The 20,358-nt window shown below is 50.3% G+C and overlaps 1 protein-coding gene across 1 annotated transcript in view; it reads right to left on the bottom strand.

Annotated features, from left to right (window-relative positions):
- ESYT3 (extended synaptotagmin 3) overlaps positions 1–20,358 on the bottom strand; it is a 46,837-nt gene that overhangs the window by 2,121 nt on the left and 24,358 nt on the right. The window contains exons 4-20 of the mRNA XM_033132703.1: positions 19,058–19,134; positions 17,416–17,482; positions 16,682–16,771; positions 16,125–16,180; positions 14,449–14,569; positions 12,255–12,425; positions 11,563–11,645; positions 9,887–9,935; positions 9,351–9,440; positions 8,822–8,884; positions 8,656–8,718; positions 8,049–8,117; positions 7,377–7,463; positions 6,599–6,748; positions 4,348–4,844; positions 3,589–3,687; positions 2,935–3,066 (exon numbers count right to left, since the gene is read on the bottom strand). Of these exons, the coding sequence (XP_032988594.1) occupies positions 2,935–3,066; positions 3,589–3,687; positions 4,348–4,844; positions 6,599–6,748; positions 7,377–7,463; positions 8,049–8,117; positions 8,656–8,718; positions 8,822–8,884; positions 9,351–9,440; positions 9,887–9,935; positions 11,563–11,645; positions 12,255–12,425; positions 14,449–14,569; positions 16,125–16,180; positions 16,682–16,771; positions 17,416–17,482; positions 19,058–19,134 (1,964 nt within the window). The remainder of the gene's footprint in view (positions 1–2,934; positions 3,067–3,588; positions 3,688–4,347; positions 4,845–6,598; positions 6,749–7,376; positions 7,464–8,048; positions 8,118–8,655; positions 8,719–8,821; positions 8,885–9,350; positions 9,441–9,886; positions 9,936–11,562; positions 11,646–12,254; positions 12,426–14,448; positions 14,570–16,124; positions 16,181–16,681; positions 16,772–17,415; positions 17,483–19,057; positions 19,135–20,358) is intronic.

Here is a 20,358-nt window from a genome sequence, read left to right as displayed (position 1 = left end):
TCAAATATGCAATATAGTATTAACTATAGTCACCATGCTGTACATTGTATCCCCGTGACTTATTGTAACTAGAAATTTGTACCTTTTGACCCTCTTTACCCATTTTGCCCACCCTCACCCCCTACCTCAAGCAAATGCCAGTCTGTTCCCTACTATACTCGTGAGCTCAGGTTTTTTGTTTTTTTTTTTAGATTCCACATATAAGATCATATAGTAAGTATCTTTTTCTGTCTGAATTATTTTGCTTAGCATAATTCCCTCAAGGTCCATCCATGGTGTTGCAAATGGTAGAATTACTTTCTTTCCCATGGATGAAAAATACACACACACACACACACACACACACACACACACACACACACACGTTTTCTTTATCCATTCATCTGTCGATGGACATTTAGGTTGCTTCCAGGTCCTAGCTATTGTAAATAATACTGCAGTGAACATGAGGGTGCATATATCTTTTCGAATTACCGTGTTTCCCCGAAAATAAGACCTAGCTGGACCATCAGTTCTAATGCGTCTATTGGAGCAAAAATTAATATAAGACTCAGTCTTATATTATATATGTATTATATGTTATATCATATATTATGTTATAATTATAATTGTATGTTGTATTAATTATATTATTACATTATATTCTATAAGACTGGGTCTTATATTAATTTTTGTTCCAAAAGACGCATTAGAGCTGATGGTCCGGGTAGGTTTTATTTTTGGGGATACACAGTGGTGTTTTCATTTTCTTTGGATAAATAAGCAGAAGTAGAATTGCTGATCATATGGTAGTTCTATTTTTAAGTTTTTGAATAACCTCCATACTGTTTTCCATAGTGGCTGCATCAATTTACTTTCCCACCACTAGTGTACAAGGGTTCCCTTTTCTCCACATCCTCACCAACACTTGTTATTGCTTGTCTTTTTGGAACAGGTGGGAGGTGATATCTCAGTGTAGTTTTGATTTGCATTTCCCTGATGATTAGTGATGTTGAGCACCTTTTCATGTACCTGTTGGCCGTCTGTATAACTTCTTTGGAAAAATGTCTGTTCAGATATTCTGGCCATTCTTAATTGGATTGTTTGTTTTTTTCCTATTGAGTTGTATGAGTTCTTTATATATTTTGGATATTCAACCCTTATCAGATACATGATTTGCAAGTATTTTTTCCCATGCTGTAGGTTGCCTTTTTATTTTGTTTATGGTTTCCTTTGCTGTGCAGAAGCTATTTAATTTGTTGTAGTCCCACGTGTTTATTTTTGCTTTTGTTGCCTTTGCTTTTAGTATCAAATTCAAAAAATCATCAAGACCAATAGCAAGGAGCTTTACCACCTATGTTTTGTTCTAGGAGTTTATAAGTGGTACTAAGAGGGAAGTTTATAGCATTACACACCAATCTCAAGAAACAAGAAAAATCTCAAACAATCTAACATTACACCTTAAAGAATTAGAAACAGAAGGACAAACTAAGCCCAAAGTCAGCAGAAGGAAATAATAAAAACTAGAGACAAAAATATTAAGTTGGTGCAAAAATAATTGCAGTTTTTGCAATTATCTTTAACCTTTTAAACCACAATTATTTTTGTACCGACCTAATAAAATAGAGAAAAAGAAAAAAATAGAAAAAATATCAAAAAACAAGCCAGAGGTATCACCTCCTTGATTTCAAATTATACTACAAAACTTCAGTAATCAAAACTATGGTAGTGGCAGAAAAACAGATACACAGACCAATTGAACAGAACTGAGAGCCCAGATATAAACCCACACATATATGGCCAACTATTATAATTTTTGACAAAGAAGCCAAAAACATACAATGGAGAAATAAAAGTCTCTTCAATAAATGGTGTTTGGGAAAACTGGAAAGCCACATGCAAAAGAATGAAACTAGACTGCTACCTGACACGATATACCAAAATTAACTCAAAATGGATTAAAGCCTTGAATGTAAGACCTGAAATAAAACACAGACGAACACACAGGCACTAAACTTACGGACCTTGGTCTCAGAGGAATCTTTGGGAACTTGGTCCCAAAAGCAAGGGAAGTGAAAGCTAAAATGACTCGTTATTCCAAGATAAGCAGAAACCAAAATTATGAGGTATATCTTCCTAGGCTGGCTAGAAATGTCTTCTCCTAGCAACCTGAAGCAAAAGGAAGCAATGATGAGATTTTGACCTCTGTACCTTGAGGTGAATTTGAAATCAAGAACATTGAGAAGAACACTTGCCACCACAGACCCACCAAAAACAAGCAATGGGATAAGAATCTGTCGACCAGTCTTGTCCCCAAGAACAGGGTGGACAAGCTAGGGGAGGTGTCTGTTTCACCTGCCACCTATGCTTTGTTACAGGAGGGAAGACAGACCAAAGAGCTTGGAGCTTTGGAGGAAATTTTAGGTCCTTAGGTTCAAGATATGTTTATTTTTAACTGCTGCTTTAAAACAGGTTCGAGATATATATATATATATATATATATATATATATATATATACACACACACACATATACATATATATATACATACATATATATACATACATACATACATATACATACATACATACATACATATATATATATATATATATATATATATATATATATATAAAACATATATATATGGCCAGATTCAAATCCTTTTACTGCCAAAGAGCCTTCACTTAAGGAGAAAGGGTATGGAACATTTCATAATCAGGAACTACTAGCTACTATGGGCAAAGAAAGTTGGTAGCTATTTTGCTAAACTGCCCTGGCAGTGCTTTTCTCCCACTAAAGTATATAGAAGCTTCATGAAGGCCCGGACCATGTTGTCCTGTTCAATCTTAGCCCTTCATATCATCTGGCAGGCTGCCAGGCTCACAACCGGTGCCTGGCAAGTATTTGAATGGATGAGGCGCTCTAGGCAGGCCAACGGGCCCACTCACTTACGTCTCATCAAACAGGGGTTCCAGGGTCTTCCGCTTCACTGAGGTTTTCTTACGACTTGCCCACCTCCTTTCTGGCAACAAGTAGACACGAACATAGGGATCCACTCCACTGCTGGTACAGGGTGTCAGGTTTCTGATTTAGTTTCAAAGACATGAAAGAAAAAAGGTCCTGGTTTTGAAACACTGAAAACACTCATGTAGAGAAAGCTGTACTAACCATTGAGCTTTGGATGGCCTGGAGGATAAAAAATGCTCAGAATCTAGATGACCAAAAAAAAGCAAAAGTCTGTAGCATTTGGAGGAAAAAACATCAGACACATGGTTTTAAAAACGTGTTTCTGTAAAATCTGGAGTAGAGCCAAGTTACTTTCCATCTAAAGTAAGTTCAAGATCCTCACCCACCTGAGAAAACGTACTGCCTCCCACGAACCCAGACAGTTCCGCAGTGGTTACGTCTGAGCTAAGCTGTTGGCTCTGGAGCCCATCAGCTCCTCTGAGGCCCTTGTCACTCACAGCACGTGGCCTTCAAGCCCCGCGCCTTCCCACTGGATTACACTGCCACTGCCCACCCCTGCCATCGCTCAGGGGCCCGTACTCTGATTTTTGGCCACCTGATGCTCCCCAAGGACCTCTCCTGGCCCCGGCATCCCGTTACCTGCAGCCGTTGATGAGCACACTGAGGCAGCGACGCAGACACACATAGCGCACTGTGAGCCGAATCTCGCCCAGCCTCCGCCACCCGAGACTCCTGCCTCTGCAAAGAAAGGGCTTGTCACTTCTCGTGCCATTGCAACGGTTGGCCTCTCCCCCAACCACCAAGACAGAGCATGTCCTGTTTTCGGAACATTGAGCCATGTGGATTAATTAAGAAATTCCCAGTAAGTTTCCTTCCAGTTGGAAGCCAGTTCCATCCAGCATTCGTTCACGTAGAATTAATTGTCCTAGTTCACAAGAGGAAGAGCACGAACCCTGGAGTGGGATCTGCCTTTAGGCCATGATTTCTTGTGGGACCTTGGGTGAGTCATTTGACCTTTAAGATGGTAAGTTCTATCTCATAGGGTTATTGTGAAGATCAAATTAAATCAAATAATGCGTTAAGCCCACGGTCAACACTTGATTACATAATTGCATATTCTAAGGTTTCTGTAGCATCCCACTGTAACTCTTTAGAATTCAAGACATGTTTCTGCTGGAAGGACACTTGACAAAGTCCAGCATCTGTTTTACAGTTGGTATGTAGCTAGAGCCACAGCCGACCGGTCAGGACGTACATTCTCTTTCTACCCCCCTCAGGAAGCCAGTTTGTGAAACACTAGAACTTGCACAGAAAAGTAAGTTCAAATCCACTTTTCCATCCAGGGAGTTATTTGTCATGGAGGTGGTTTTAGAAAAGATTAAGCAGAGAGGTGCATACTCAGGGTCGAGGCTGACATCTGTCAGGTCAAAGCAGGAGGCGGCCAGGGAGTTGAGCGAGGAAAAGCTGGGAGCCAGCCTCGCGGGCGGCCATACAAATGGGGAGGCAGGGCATTTCATGGGTCGGGGTGACTTGATGGGCCCTGGAGAATGGGAGCCTGGGACAGTCAGGAAGTTGGTGTCCGAACTCTTCTTCTCCCCCGTGGGCTTACAGAACCCTTTGGCACTGTCCTTGCCTTTGGGCTCTGGGCCTGGCTCATGGGGTGTGGGCTCGCAGGCAGCAGGGGTGGCACTGGTGGCTGTCGTGGTGCTCTTGGAGGCTTCCTTGGTATCAGAAGCAGAGGCTGGGGGGCATGGCAAATCTGCAGGGCCCTCTCCCTGGGGTGGGGCTTTAGGACCCTGGTTGGCGTCCACCTTCTTAATGAACAGAGGGCCTTTCTTTAGGGCTTCAGGCCCTGTGTATGGGCTTCCCATCTCTCGGTCTTCCACACGTAGGAGCTGCAAGCAGATAACAGGGTTGTTTATGGGCTGGGCCCACCACTTTCTCCTCCCGTGCTCTCACCTTAATCTCTGGTTCCTTCCTTTTCCTGGAAGGAACGGTTTCCTCAAAACTCTCAGTTCCTTCCTGACTGCCCAATTCAATGGATTCCCCACCCCCAGACTATATGTTCCTTAACCTCTCTCTGCCCCTGACCGCCTCCAACCAGTGCTTCTCTACCGTTTCCCTTCCGCCTGCCTCACACTAGTGGGTCTTCATAAAGACTCAGACTTGTACTGGCTGCTGGAGACCTGGCTCACTCTCACAGCATGTGCTTCTCCTCTGTGCACTGGACTCCCAGAACTACACCTCCAGTCTTGCTCTCACCTTAACCTCCACATGTGTCACCAGCTACCTTCTGGATATGGTCATTTTCCAGCTGTCACCTTATTCATCGCTTTCCCTAAAATGTGTTTCCTACCCAGCCACAACCCTGTGCTCCCAGCGCCAAAGTTTCAAACCTCAGCCATTGTGTTTCTCCTGCCCCTTTTCCCTCAGTTATTAATCATCAGGACCCTTCCTAGGGTTTTCCATTTCCAGCAATATGGTGGTCAAAATATTCTGAAAAATGTCTTGTTAAGAATGCCAAATAAAATGAACAAACATCCTTTTAAAAGCGTGGCCAAATTCTCAAGAAAGTAAGGAAAATCCCTAAGATTAAAAAAAATGAAAAATGAAAAATAAAGATTAAGCTCTCCTTTACAAGTTATTCATTTCTAAATGACCCTACGTTTATTAACCTTGGAATCCAAGGGTGTAGGTGAAGAGGCCTTGGTCAGTGTGAGGCTAGGAGTTGAAGTAGGGCCATGAAGGTGGGGTCTCTTTAGTGGAAAGTAGTCTAGGATAAACATTCCAGCAAAAGACTGATGACAAGAAGTGTGTCTGTCTTAACCTGTACTCTGGTTGGGGGGACATAGTCTTTACTGAGAATATGGCACCTTATAGGCCTGTCTCATATGAATTTATACTACCTGAGGGGTCTTGAAACCCAAAGTTAAAAATTAACATAAAAATGAACCCCAGTTTGCAGTGCCCCTGAGGTGCAGCAACTGCAGAGCCTCCATGGAAGTGAACAACCTCAATCCAGGTCACAAAGGAACACTGAACATATGTTTGCAACACAAGTTACCAAACACTGCAATGAGTCACCATGAAAGAGCATCAACAGACAACAACAAACATCAAAATTCAACTCCCAAGGCTCAAATAATAGAATTAACAGGCATACATTATAAGTATTTTCAAATGATTAAAGATGAAATAGAACCATGAGAAGAGAATACAATACAATGAAAAAAGAAAGTGGATCTGGAAAAGATAAAATTAGATATAAAAAATAGCTTTTGAAATAAAAACCGTGAAGAGGTTAAACAGAAGATTAGGGATAGCCAAAGAAAAAGTTAGTGGCCTGGAAGACAGAGCTGAGGACATTAGAGAGTAGCACTGAGAGATAAAGAGATGGACAATGTGAAGATGAGGTCAGGTCAGGAGGAGATGATGAGAAGGTCCAGCATAAAAGGAGGATTAGAAGAATGGGAGGGGCGATGTTTGAAGAGATAATGGCTGACAGTATTCTAAAGTTGACGAAAAACATGCATCCATCTCCTGGCTCCTTCCTGACATAGACCAGGTACCTAGTGCGAGGGCAGCTCACCTTGCTCTATACCAGGGCTCCAGCCCCTGCCTTCCCTGGGGGCCAAGGGGAGCAATTTACCCGCAGCACCAGCCTCATGGAGATGAGGCTGTCCAGGCCGGAGTGGTCCAGCTGAAATCGTTGCTCGAGGGTGAGGTCTGCACAGGGGAGAATCTGGCACAGGGGGAGCTCCAGCACCCCCAGAGCATACTCTTGGTCATCGTCAAGCACCTGGGCAGGGATCAGTCACAAAACAATAGCATAACCAAGCCCCACCGTCCCCAGCACCATGCTGGGCCCCTTGTAAGTATGTACTGTGCTTTTATTGGCCTCTGATCCCGTTCTGAAAACTGGGCCTGGGATCAGGCCAGGTCCCTGCCTTCAGTCAGGGGAAGAGAGGGCGTCAGGGTCGAGGGCAATTATGATCTATGCGAGGCAAGTCTGTTACATGGGCTTGAGGAGATCTTAGACAAGTCACGGTTGGAGCCTCTATTTGCTCACGTGTAAAATAAAGATATTTCTCTTCCATAGATCTTTTTTGAAGATTAAATATTTTGTTTTAAAGACATATATCATCATTAATGGCCTGAGCAGATTTCAACACAGGCCACTCTGGGTGCTGTGTAACAACTAGAAAGGACTTATAGGGAGAGCCAAGTGACTTCAGGGTTTGTCCTTCACGGCCTCTTACGAGTGACCTTGGGCACCAGCGTCCTGAAGATGTCAGGCCTTAGTGTCCTCTCCCTGACAGGGCTGACTTTACTGCCAGGAGAACCTGCTCAAGGTGCACTACAAGCTCGCCCCCAAGCTGGCTTAGACACTTCTTAGCTTTGTTCTAAGAGCCCCACTTCCAGCAAACCTTGAGATGCAGGTGCTCAGTTGTCACATTGTGCACAAAGAAGGAGAACACCTGGCTCCACACAGGGTCCTTGCTTCGTGGACAGGTCTGGGGACAGAAGAGGAAGAGATCATTACAGAGCCAAGTCAGACAGAGGAGGATACCGGCACCCTCTGCTCTCACTCTGGCTGCTGGGTACCCCTGGGAGCCTGCTCTGTGTCTGCACAGGACCAGACCTACACATGCGACAGCGTGGTGGAGGTGCTGGGCCCCGGCAGTCACACTCAAAGGCAAGGGGAGCTTTGCCAGGAAGTGTTACAGGGGCTGAAAATCATACCAGCATTAGCGCTCACTTGGGGTGGGGGGCAGGGCGGTGACAGGACTTCTGCTGCTGGACTAAGAACCTCAGTGTGGTGGCAGAAAGGACACAGGCTTAGAGACATCCCCAGGCTTGAACCCTAGTTCTGCTGCTTTTTAGCGTGTGCCTTTGGGTAAGTCACTGATCTCTGACTCTCAGATTCTTGAACTATAAAACTATTTGTGAGGTTACTCTGAAGACTAAATAAAATAACAAAGTGTCCCGGCACCTACTAAGCATTCAGCGTAAGTTAATGCCTGTCTTTTGCTTCTCTCCCTGAAAAGGTTTGGGGCCCTGATTTCCTTACCCCGTGGCGACACACCAAACTGTCGTACCTTGCTCGTGTATGTCTTCTTGCCCACAGATAGCTTGACATAGGAAGAAGGGTCTCTGCTGACCTTATTCTGTAAGGGGGCAAATCCACAAAAATGAAGGGGGCACCATCAGAGTCAGCTTGAGACACCACCCACTATACCTCCCAGCCTTCCCAAGCCTCTGTGGGACCTGTGGCCAGCCCATTGGCTCCATTTGAGAGAAGGCGACCCTGGTGCTCCCAGGGCCCCTGGGCTGCCATTATTGTGCAAGCACCGACCCCAGGAGGAGCTTCCGGTTAGACAGGTGGCCGGAGCTGGGCCTGCCTGGGCACAGGCCCTTGTTCCCTGGAACTGGGGAGTCAAGTTCTGGCTCCTCCCTTAGCTGTGTGACCCAGGCACTTAACTTTCTGAATCCTATTTGTAAAATGGCAATAAAATTGGACACACAGCCAACATGGGACCTACGCACAACAAACAGCGGGATGAGCTGCCATGCTCAGTGCCTGGCTCACAGCTGACTTGATGAATGGCACAGACTGTCGCCCGGAAGCTGCGGGGCTGTGGTTACTCTGGGGAAAAGGAGTTACAACTTGCTGTTACTCAAGTTTTCAGCCACACACAAACTTGCCTTAGCAAACCTGGAGAGTTTTTTGGCTCGATATTCGCCATTCAGGTAGTCAAAAGGGCTTCTCTGCAGAACAAGAAGGATCAATGAGCAGCAGAACATTCGTAAATTCCCATTTCAAAGGTGCACAAGGCAGGGTGTGTGTGACACTGGTCATGTCACCACTCACCGGTAGGTTGCAGGCGCTCTCCAAGAAGACCACGAGGATGGCAGTGGAAAAGCCACCAGGGTCCTACAAGCAGACACAGACCCTTACTAGGAGCCCCCAGCAGCAAGAGACGCAGACTGGTTTTGGGGAAGCCTATTCGTGGCAGCAGGAAGCCAGCCAGCCCTTGCCCTCCAGATGGGCCATAAGCTCCCTCACAACCTAGCTTTTTGGTTGAGAACACAGCGGCAGCATGACAGATTCCGTCAGACACAAGAGTGAACTGAGCTGACAGGCACTAACAGAGTTTTTAAGGATCCCAGCTTCCCTGAAAATGGCTGAGATGCTCCAGAGGCCATCTGCCGAGAGGTCAGGAGCTGCCCTGTGTGCAGACGAGGGCTGAGGGACACATTCTCCAGAAGGGGCTGGCTGGAAGACGGAGCACGACCTGGGGACTCATCTCCCTCCCTCCCTCCACACACACAGCCCACATACAACCAGCCTCACTGCTGGACCCTCTTGCTTCTAGGGAGCCCCGCCTCCACACACTCACCTCAGTCAGAGCTTCGGGGTCAGTCATCAGTGAAAGCCACTCCAGCCGCAGGTGCAGCCGCCCGCTGGTTGTGTCGTTCAAAACAAACCACTGGGGGGAGATAAGGAGGAAAAGGGAAGCTCAGGGAAAGGCCAGTGAGGTGCTACTGACCCTCTGGGTCCCTAATAGGAGCTTCAGGGAAAAGGTGAACCAGCTCAGACAGGGTGGACTCTGGAGTCGAAGGACTAGGAGATGTGGACATAGAAAAGCAGCAGTGTTCCACTGGGGGATGGAAAAGGCCCTCCTACCCAGGCCCAGCTGCCCTCCCCTGTAGTGTGACTGTCCCCTGCTGAAGGTCCCTGGTCTGTGGGCATTTCCAGGGAAGCTTCTTCCAACCCAGGCCCTAGTGGGTGCTCTGGACCCATCTGTGCCTCGCCCAGCCCTTGAAGATGGGCACATGTGGCTCAGCACACAAGGGGCCATTTCATAGGACCAGCTGGGCTGAAGCAGCCTGCCAGAGCTGTGCACGCGGAGGGGGTTGCAAGCACCGACTCTACCTCGTCCACCACTCTGCTCATCATGACGTCCCCAAGGCAGATCTGCAGGCTGGAATACACAGGGAGGAGGGGTCAGTTCAGCTCCAAGGGGTGGGCCATCCCCAGAATCTGTGTTCAAATACGAGTGGGGCCCTCAAGATAGAGGATCTTATTCATGCCAAAGAACCAATGGGAGGCCACTTTCAGCTCAAGCAGAGGAAGGCCCACAAAGGGCAGAGGCAGGTGGCTGCCATCCCCACAGGGGAATAAGCAGACACTGCTGGACACATCGGCTCTGAATTCCCAGGGATAGTACTACTGGCATTCGGGTAGAATGCTTCTTCATCGTGCAAAACTGCCCGTGCATTGCAGGAATTCAGCTTCCCTGTCCAGTGTCCTCTAGATGCCAGTGGCACCACCTTCTGCAGTCACTGTAACAACGCCCCTCCACTTCCAAAACTGCCCCTGATGCTCTCCACGGGATAAGGACAGTTGGCAGGTGTGTGAGAGGAGGTCCACCCACGTTCACAGAGTTTCTCTCACCTACCCTGACCCAAGCCCAAACGGAAGAGCCTGAGGACTGAAATTAATTCCATGTAACTGTTAGATGTATAGACGTATGCTTGAGCTCAATACACACTTGAGATCAGTTACGTAAAACGTCAACCAACCACAAGCCAACTTCTAATCTGCAATATTACAAAAACTAACTTTTTTCATTAAGATGAAAAATGATAAGCAAATCTGCTGGCGAGCTGTGTCTTAGGCTGTCCTATTATGCCCTCCCTCCCATTTTGTTTTGTTCCTACTTTCTAAAATGATGTGTTCGTGGAAACAAGCTAAATACAGGAGTATGAAGATTTGCATAAAACGCTTTTCCGCCTCCTAATCCTAGCCCTCTGGGATGAGCAGTGCGAGTAGCTGGCTGCGTAGCTTCCATGCCTTTTGCTGTGCTCACACGAATACACACAAACCCGCACCAGGACCCTCCCTGGAAGGATGAGTCAAACTGCACAGGTCACTCCCCACCATCTTCCCCCACTTCCTGATACACAACGGATATCCTCCAGATCAATACACATAGATTTCACTCATTGTTTTTAAAAGCTGCAGGATATTCTGTAGTTTGGCCATGGCAAACTTATTCAAACATTCAACCAATGCCCTCGGATGCTGGACATCCTCCAGCTTTTTTGTTTTGCCACCACAGATAGCTCTGCAACAAATATTTCACGTATGCTTCAATTTTATAGGAGCCTTTTGGAAATGGGACTGCTGAACCAAAAGGCATGTAAATTGGAAGTTTTGATAGCCAGCCCCCGCGGGGCCCTTTCAGTCCTCCCACAGCCCTGAGTTCCTGTGTTCTGCCCCAGAGTCAGTGGCACTGGGGACCTGGCCATCCATGCCAGCCTTGCCCCCTGCCCACTTCTCCAAATGGAGACTCAATACATTATCAGGAGCACAGAAAGCGCCCATGGTATACACACCTTGGGGTCCTCTCTGTACCCCCAGGGTCCAGCTCAGGGCTGGACACCCAGGAGACAACTAGGAAGGAGGTTTGTGGCAGGGATGTACAGCAATGGGGTGGGTTGCCTGGCACAGTCACTGTGTCAGAGTGACCTGCAATCCTGGCAGGGTTGCAGGTCACTGAGCAACAGAAGGCCCAGCGCCCCAAGGCCCATCTCAGCCCTCCTCACCTGCCCAGGAAATCGTCCCTGTCAGGGTCCTCGTCGTATAGGTCTACCTCCAGGTCCTGCCCAGGAACTTCATACACTAGGAACTAGAAGGAAAGAGAGGTGACCCTCAAGCATGACCGAGGGGGAGCCAGATTCCAGGTCCACCCCCGCCAGCTCGGAAACCTGGACAGAGTCCTGCCCTTGTCATGCTTGACAGACAGAGTTCTGCCTTGGAGAACTCTCCTGGAAGAAGACAGTGATGCCCTCCCCTGCACCGTGGCTGCTACGTGTGGGGCTTGCAGCTTCCAGAGCACAGGACAGGCTATGGGTTCTACCTTCACGGAGTAGGGATTGCAGTTGAACTTAAGGAAGAACTTCAGGCTCCTGGTATCTGGCTCTGGCAGGGGCGGCCGAGAGGATTGGGGCAGAACTACCTCTAGGTTCTTTTAACTTTGAAAACTTCCCACGAAGCTGACTCCCGTGGGGAAAGAAGGTGTGAATTCTTTTATAAGGTGTCCTTCCAATGGGGCACAGCAGCCCGCCTCTGGAAACCTGGCGGATGTGGGAAGTGGGGATTACACTGATCTACCTGCCTGCCCCCAAGACCCACTTCTCTGCTGCTCCTTGGGTGTGTGAGGCCGTCCCCTGTCTGTACCCAGCATGACCCCGAGTGGAGCCTGGAGGACATCAGGAATAGCTGAGGAGACCCTCACCTCAAACACCTCATTCCAGGTGGGGTTCAGGTTCTTGTAGATGGTCTGGCTCCGGAAATGCTGCAGGCCAATGCTCACCTTGGCATAGGGATCCGACTTGCCTCTGATCCCCAGGAAGTGGTCCATCTGGGCCAGCTTCTCCGCCTCCAGCAAGTGGACTCTGATCACCCCCTGGAAAATGCCCCAGCCCAGGGCTCACAGCTGCTTCCTGTGCTGTGCCAACACTCAAGGCCCACAATATCAGAGCCAAAGCCACCAGACATCACCCCAGCCCATGTCACCGTCTCCATGGTTTGGATGGGGAGACAGAAGCCAGAGACGACAGTCTCCTGCCCAAGGCCACGCAGCAAGTGATGGCAGAGCCCAGGGCTCTGTCCACGGCATCACCACACCCACCCATATTCTTGGCCTTCCCAAACACCCTGCCTCCCACCTGCCATGTGAGGGGCTTATTCCACTGCAGGCATTCCCCCCCTGCGCCAACAACTATGCCACCTGAGGTGTCCTCCTGTATTCCAGCTCCCCCTCTATCTGCATGTAGACTCATTTCTTCCCGATACCCAGAGGCGCACAGCCCTGTGGGCACACCTGCTGCTGGCAGTGGGTCCCTGTACTCCCAAGGGCCCAGCACGAACTCTCACCCCACACTCTGGACTATGTCTTAAGGCAGAACAGAGCACAAGAATTGGGAAAAAACACAGTTCAGGGGCCAGTAGCCCTCCTGCCTAGAACTTTTTTTTTTTTTTTAAACATCAGTAAATACACATGCATTTTCCCTTTGACCCAGCAATCCCATTTCTAGCCCTACCACCATATTGGTAAAAATATAAGAAGGCTATTCATGACAACATATTCGTCAGAGCAAAAGGCCAGACACAACTGAACGGTCCATCAATAGGGAACTAGTTAAATAAACCGCAGCATATCCACACTGTGGAGCACTGACTCTGCAGCTGCAAGGAGACGAAGGGCTCACTGCCCTGCATGGCGTGAGCCTCAAGACACATGAAGTGATAAAAGCAAGGTGGGGAAAACTGTGCCGCCATTCATCAAAGAAAGGGGGAATGTGAATAAAATTACATATGCACACACCACCATACGCACCTTAGCTGTTCATCTTAGAAAACAAATAATGAAAAATAGTGGAAGGAGAAACCACTACTTCCAGGCAGAGGGTGGAGATTAGGTAGAAGCCAGACTCCTTAAAATATAATCTGTGTTTCTATACTGAACTTTGGAAATGTGCCAGTGTTTTACATAATTGTAAAAGGAAGTTAAGGTAAAAATGAAACCCTGAAAATAGAAAATGGAATGAAACAAATCAATGTAAATATTCATGGCTAGCTGTTTACACACACACACACACACACACACACACACACACACACACACACAGGAACTATTCCGAGTGAGTTGAAATCGTAGCAGCCTGACAGTACATCTTGAGTGGGACAGACCCCAAGGACAGAATGTTTCCAGTAGTTAGATGTAGGTGACAGCGTTGTATGGTTATTCTGAGGCTGCCACGCTCCGGTAAGGCGAGGCTGAGAGCACGTCTGTGTCCCTTGCTTGCCAGCCCCTTACCCTTCCATGGCCTGAGTGGGCTGATGCCTCGTACCTGGTGCTGATGGTGAAATGGGCGCTTTCCCCTCTCTTGAGGTCCTGACTCCTGGCCCCGAAGGGCTCAGGGCCACAGCCAGGGCACCTTCTGTAGGGTGGCCACGTGGCTGTCCTCAGGGGCCTCCTGAGCAGGGCCCAGGATGCAGGGGGCAGTGCTGCTGAGCACCCAAGGGAGCCCCATGTCCTGGCTCTACTGAACATTCTCCTTTCCCGCGGACCCCAAAGATTCTTCCTATCACCAATTGATGGAGTTGGAGAGCCTCATGTCCTGAAGGGAGGAGGGAGGCTCCTGGAGTTTTCTTGGGATGGGGTGACCACCCACAGCCCCTACCCCAGGCCACACAGGGACCAGGATCTGGAAAGGAATGCCACCGGGGCTTTGCCCCACTCTAGGTGGGTGATTTTGGACAAGCCATTCCACTTTCCCGAGACTTAGTCTTCACCCTATAAAATGGGGGTGCCATGCCCCCAGAGGGCAGAAATAAGGATTATCACGTGAGAACGCATTGCCCCCTCCCACCTGTCTGTCCCTCAACCCTGGGCCCTGTGCTCTGTGACCAGTGCAGGTACTCACGCAGGGCAGAGGGAAGCGCAGGTTGGTCACGTCCAGCCCCTTCTTCACGGGCAAAGTCACGCGGTTGGGCAGCACCAGGTGGGAGGCGATGAGGTCCTCCAGCAGGCTGTCTGACACCTCGCTGGGGAGAGTGGGCATGACCAGCTGTGGAGGGGTGGCACTACTGCGCCCAGGCCGCCTGCCCCTCCGCCCTTCCCCTCCTCCCAGGAGCTGGAACCCGGAGCAGAGCTCCCGGGTAGGCCCTGCCGAGGCGAGAGCAGCCCTCACCCCAGCCTGTCTGGATAGACGAGGATATGGATACACATTTTGACAACCTCAATCCCTCCATCCATCCTGCTTTGTCCTTTGAGGCATCGCAACATGGTAGCTAACAGTGATGACCTGGAGCCTATGTGAGAATCGTGGCTCCACCACCCACAAGCTGTGTGACCTTGGGTAAGTTGCTAACCCCTCTGGACCTCGGCTTCCTCTTCTCTAAAATGAGGTTATGCCTGCCTAGTAGGGTTGTACAACAATGAGTTAATATGCATAAAGTGTTGAGAACAGAGCGTAGTGCACAGTAAATGTCAGATGCAAGTTCGCTACTGTAGCCTTTCTGCTCTTTGACGTCACATCCAAATTCTCTTTATTGCCTGACTCCTTCTCCCCAGTAGACACAGCAGGGACAGTGCCTAGGACAGGACTGGCCACAGTAGGTGCTCAGTAAATACTTTCTGTATGAAAGACTGCACGACACTGTTCTCTGCACCCAGGGGGCTGAGATCAGTGGGAATGTCCCCAGTGAGAGAGTGAATGGTCCTCCCCATAGGCGGGGACAGCTGCCTGAGCCTGGGGAACCCGCTGGTATATGCCCTGGCTAGTCCAACTGTCCCTCCCTGCTGGGGAGGTGTGTCCACATGGGGCTGGAGCCCTTCTCTGCTGGGGACCTGAGGCTCTGAGTGCAACACCCCCCAATCCTTCACCCCACCCCACCCCCAGCCCCAGGAAGGTGGGATTTCCCATAACAGCTCCTCCTCACCGGCCCCTGTGGTGAGAGGCCCCGCACCCCACCCTGCTCCTCACTCCTGTGTTTGGGACCATGCTTGGGGGAGGCCGCATGGGCTGCTCCCCACATACTTGGGTTAGGGAGGGGATGGAGTAAGGATGAAAGGAAGACACTCGTGTGTGTCCACATCCACTCTGCTACCACCACACCTACATGAGTCTTCTCCCAGGGACCTCAAGATAGAGGAGCCAGGCTCCCCTTTTACTGAGGAAGAGCCCAGAAAGGTGAAGTAACATGTCCAAAGTCACACCGTCGCTAAGCAACAGAACCAGGAGCCTGGTCTGGCTGGGTCCGGTTCTGGAGCCTGTGCTCTCTCATTAGCCCACACAGCCTCCTCTAGGACGTCTCGTCTGATCAGAGCCACGGTCCCCAGGCTCGCCCACGACGTGCGTGCACGTGTATGCATGTTCCGAGCACAGTGCCTGCCCACAGCGGCCAAGCAGCACTTAGCCTCCCAACTCCCACTCCAAACACACCAACGCTTTTTCCTCTGGAGGGGTAGACACCTACCCCCAGTCCTCATGCACGGAGCCAGGAGGGAGGGCACAGCCCCTGGCAGCTCCGTCACTGACTGCACAGCCCCAGAGGCCCCACACTTGGAGTCTGCCTGGCGGCTGTCACAGGCACTTACTTGATTCCTGGTGCATCCAGCAAGTTGGTCAGGCCCGTCCAGTTGATCTGCAGGTGCTGCAGGGCAGAGGGAGGCTGTTAGGCTGGAAGGAGCCAGAGCCCAGGCCTGAGCGCCCTGTGCCAAGTGCCTCACACCCACCCCCATGGACAGCCCAGCCTGCTGGGGGATGCCTGCTGCAGGGGTGCCAGGCAGGTGAGCACCTCGCAATCCTGCTCAGGCCTTGGCTCAGGAGGGCCAGGGCTGTCAGGCCTACTGCTTTCCTGCCAGGACCACCACAGGCTGGCCTGGACTCAGAGAGGTAAGGTATAGACTCAATACTTCAGACCACCTGTGTGACGAGGGCAAGCCACTTCTCTTTGCTGCTTCAGGCCTTGGGGAGAGCAGAGTCGGGTACCTCAGGCTGCCTGAGATTACACGGGACAGGTGTGTGGGGTGCCTGGGCCTCGCTGGGCTTAGGCAGTTTCCATTCTTGGGCTCAAGGCTAGTGCCTGGGGCCCAGCAGACACGCTCACTCACGCACAGGAGTAGCAGGCCTGCCTCTCATCCCCGGGCCTCACCGGCTTTTGAAGGAAGAACAGGGTCACAGCTCCCACGAAGGGCTTGTCCACCAGGAGGGGGTCTAGGATGACCCGCAACGTGCCCTGCAACTGGACGGGCACAGAGGGCCCCGTGAGGGCCTCAGCCTCCTTTCCTGCATCTACTGCACTCAGCTGAGGCCACTGCTGTCTCATTCATGCCTGTGCCGCCCCCAAATGTCAGGGCTACCTGCTGTCACCGCAGAGACCAAACGTGGGGGACAGAAAGCTGCACGCAGTTGCCATCCCTTTGCCAGCTCCACAGGGGCCATAAGTTGGCCCCCACTGCCTTCTGCTGGTGTGCTGGACTGAGGGGCCTGCAGCCTTGCACCCATTTCAGGCAGGCGCAACCAGCAGGGACCCAGGAGGGTTTTCCGGCTCCAACTCAGTTCCTTTACTCCTGCCACAACGTACTTTCACCTCCTTAATCCACCTCAGTTTCTGAGCATGGGCAGAACCTCTCCCGTCTCTGGGCAGCCAAAGTCTTTCTGGGGTGACTTCACAGACAGCCCCAAGTATGGAACTGTGCGGCTGAGCAGCAGGTTGGGGAGGCCCAGTCACTACCTCCTGGCAGTGTGACCTCGGGGCCTGGAGTCCCTCGATCATTACCAGCCTCTGTGCTTTGTGTCATCGCCCCCTTTTGCAGCCTGGTTCCCCCTGCCCTGACCCTCACCCCAGGGCAGGCGTGGGGGGAAGTCCTGCCAGGCTACACCCACCTGAATGCCGTTCACACCAGCCTGTATCTTCTGCAGCTCCACACTGATCTCGCAGTCCCCGATGTAGCTAAAAGTGGGGAGAGAGGAGGTGGGTGGAGAGGAAGGGCAGGACTACACTCAGGTCAGGAAACTCGCCCAGCGCCCCCCAGGCCAGCCTGAGCCCTGCCACACTCAGATATGGTCACCGCATAGCCTCAGCCTTTTTCGGCTCTGCACAGACGTTGACACAGGCCCAGACCCTGGGAGGCAGCTGCACAGGGCCCTGCACTCAGGTGCCCCATGTGCATCCCCACCTCTGCCCACGACAGGGACTCTGGGTACCACCTTGCCCCCCCCCACACCCCACGGGTGCGAAGGAGGGCCTCTTGGTGAACACACTGCTCTCACCCCTCTGCCACTGCTGTGTCCCTGCCCCATCTGCCCAGGTCTCTTCTTTGAGGACACACGGCAGCCTCACTGCTTATATCCAGCCTTTCACCCAGATTGTTGCTGGGAGTGGTGGAGGGGGGCAAAGGTAACGTTCTCAGGAGCCTGAGTCCTGCTGGTCGCTCCTGTCAAGTGATGGGCACAGGGAGGCCAGAATGGGTGACCTTGAAGCTAAAGATGAGGAGGCTGTCTGTCAAAGGTCTAAAGGAGACTAAGGGAAGGGAGAGGACAGCCATCAAATATCTGCAGGACACAGGCAGGGGAGCTGAGTGCCACCCGAAGGGCAGCAGGGGGAACCTGGGGACCCCAGGAGCCGCCTGAGCTGACTGGGAAGCTGGGTGGGTGGACCAGGTAACCTTGACAGGCCCCAAGCCTTCATACAAGGATCTTGTAGCAGAGCCTTGGGGCCAGGACACCCAACAGCTAGCACCACGCCAACACACTTGAGACCAGCCACTAAGTGAGGATGGGTGTTCCCAGAGCTGTCTCCCCAGTTTCTCTCTCAGTGCCAGCCTCTGGGCTAAGGACAGGAAATATGAGACACTGGGAAGGAACAGCAACATTCTGGAACCACAGGAGTTCATCCTTCCTCCTTTAAAAACACAATTCAAATCTCACCACCTCTGGGAAGACTTCCTGGATTGAATCTCCCTTCTCATTCACTCAAGCCTATTACAAGCCTTATTCAAAAAAGGTGCCCTTGCCCAACCCACTGAACTAGTAACTCATGTGTCTTTGCATCCTATAAGTTTTTCTGAGGTGCCACAGAGCCAAGTTCTCTAGCTGGTCTCTCACAGCCTATGCTTGGAGCTCCTTGGGCCTCACCACAGTGCCCATATCTTCTTGTCCCATTTACTCCCTCTTGCTACATCTTTTCTGAGGCAGCTGGTCTGACCATCCAGGTGACCTGGTCCTGGCCCCCAAGAAAGCTCTGCTGCCTGGGCCTTGGTACCCAGAGCATGCCTAGTGCCTGGTGCCTGGCCTGATGGGAAAAGCCAGGTCTGGGCTGAGGGGTCAGATGGTGGTGGCTCCCCTGGGACCATCCATTCTCCTGATCCCCCTCCATATGCCAAGCAGGGACCCTGTGCTGCAGCTCAGGGCAGTATATGTTCTGTGAGGGGCTTTCATGCCCCACCTTAGAATGTACATATGCCTCTCCTTCCTCAGAGTGGCTGCTCCCCCAGTGTCTCCCTGACCCCCACAGGCAAGGGCTCACCATATTTGCAGGTCCAGGACCACCTGTCTCCGGCTCTGCTTGTTAGTGTGCGCCTTCACACCGTTGACCCTGGGGCACTGGAAGAGATGCCAGAGGGCTAGGTCAGCAGAAGTCTCTCGCAGGGATGGCTGCTGCCCCCTTCCAACCCTGGGCTTTGTAAGCTACAACCAATACGATCTCTGCACCCCCCGGATGAGGCACAAACATGGAAATCCACCCAGCAGCCCTCCTGCCTTTGTCACTCTGATACAACTCTCCCTAGAATGTGTACCCTTCTTTCTCTCTCTCCTACCACAGATATTTACTGAGCACCCACTCTGTGCCAGGCACTGGCCTGGGGAGAAGGCAAAAAGCAAGGCGGGCTGAGCCTGCCCTCAGGGGCTCGCAGCCCAGCACAGGAGACAGTGGGAAGTATGTGATGAGGTACAGCCTGTGCTGTCATGTGGAGATTTGGGGACATCAGGAGAACCTCCCAACCGAGCTTGCGGTGGGCAGAGGTTAGTGAAGGCTTCCTGGAGGAGGAGGCATTTGAACAGTTCTGGCTGATAAAGGAGTTAGCCCCTAAGGCAAAGGGAAGAGGGCAGGGTCCCAGGCTGAGGGATCTGACCCTAGGAATTCAAGTGTCCTCCCTCCAGGGCCACAGTCCCCAACCTCTAGGGCTGAGCTCTTAGGTAATTTTTCTTATCCCCTCTGCCCCAATTCTTCTCCTCCTGTCTGGTGGCATTGGAGTGGAGTGTGGTTATTATTTATCAAGAATAAAAATTAAATTTCATTTTAATTTGAGTTAGTAATATGCATGCTGAAGTGGTTAGGGATGAAATTCACTAATGTCTGGAATTTAGTTTGAAATGCATTTAAAAAAAGATGCCAAGAAGGATAGAGGCAAGGATATATACCAAAGTAAATATAGCAAAAGGATAAGAACGGTGCAATCCAGACAGTTCACAGCATAAATCTCTCAATTTTTTGTTATGTTTGAAATTTCCCAAAATAAAATATCGGAGAAAAAAATTCATGCTAGAGGAAAGGGTCCATTATCTTTCTATTTTCCCCATAGAAAGTATATTTATGTTGTCACATGACAACGTTACCAAAGAGTATGGAGCCAAAAATGCAAGAAAAAAGGGGACATGCTAAGCAGTTAATTAAAATGATTATGTAGTTTCCCCAGAGTTTATGATATGTGTGATATTCTGAATGTATAATTCACTGTAATTTATTTTCTCATTCTTATACTTATTTAATATTAATTTTTTGTCCTAATTTTACACTCTTTTTAAGAGGGCCCCCAGAATTACAGA

This window comes from Rhinolophus ferrumequinum, chromosome 17 (assembly GCF_004115265.2).
Source record: "Rhinolophus ferrumequinum isolate MPI-CBG mRhiFer1 chromosome 17, mRhiFer1_v1.p, whole genome shotgun sequence".
In the NCBI taxonomy this organism is placed as follows: Eukaryota; Metazoa; Chordata; class Mammalia; order Chiroptera; family Rhinolophidae; genus Rhinolophus; species Rhinolophus ferrumequinum.
The sequence above is the reverse complement of the archived record's forward strand: the minus strand, read 5'-3'. Positions and strand labels throughout refer to the sequence as shown.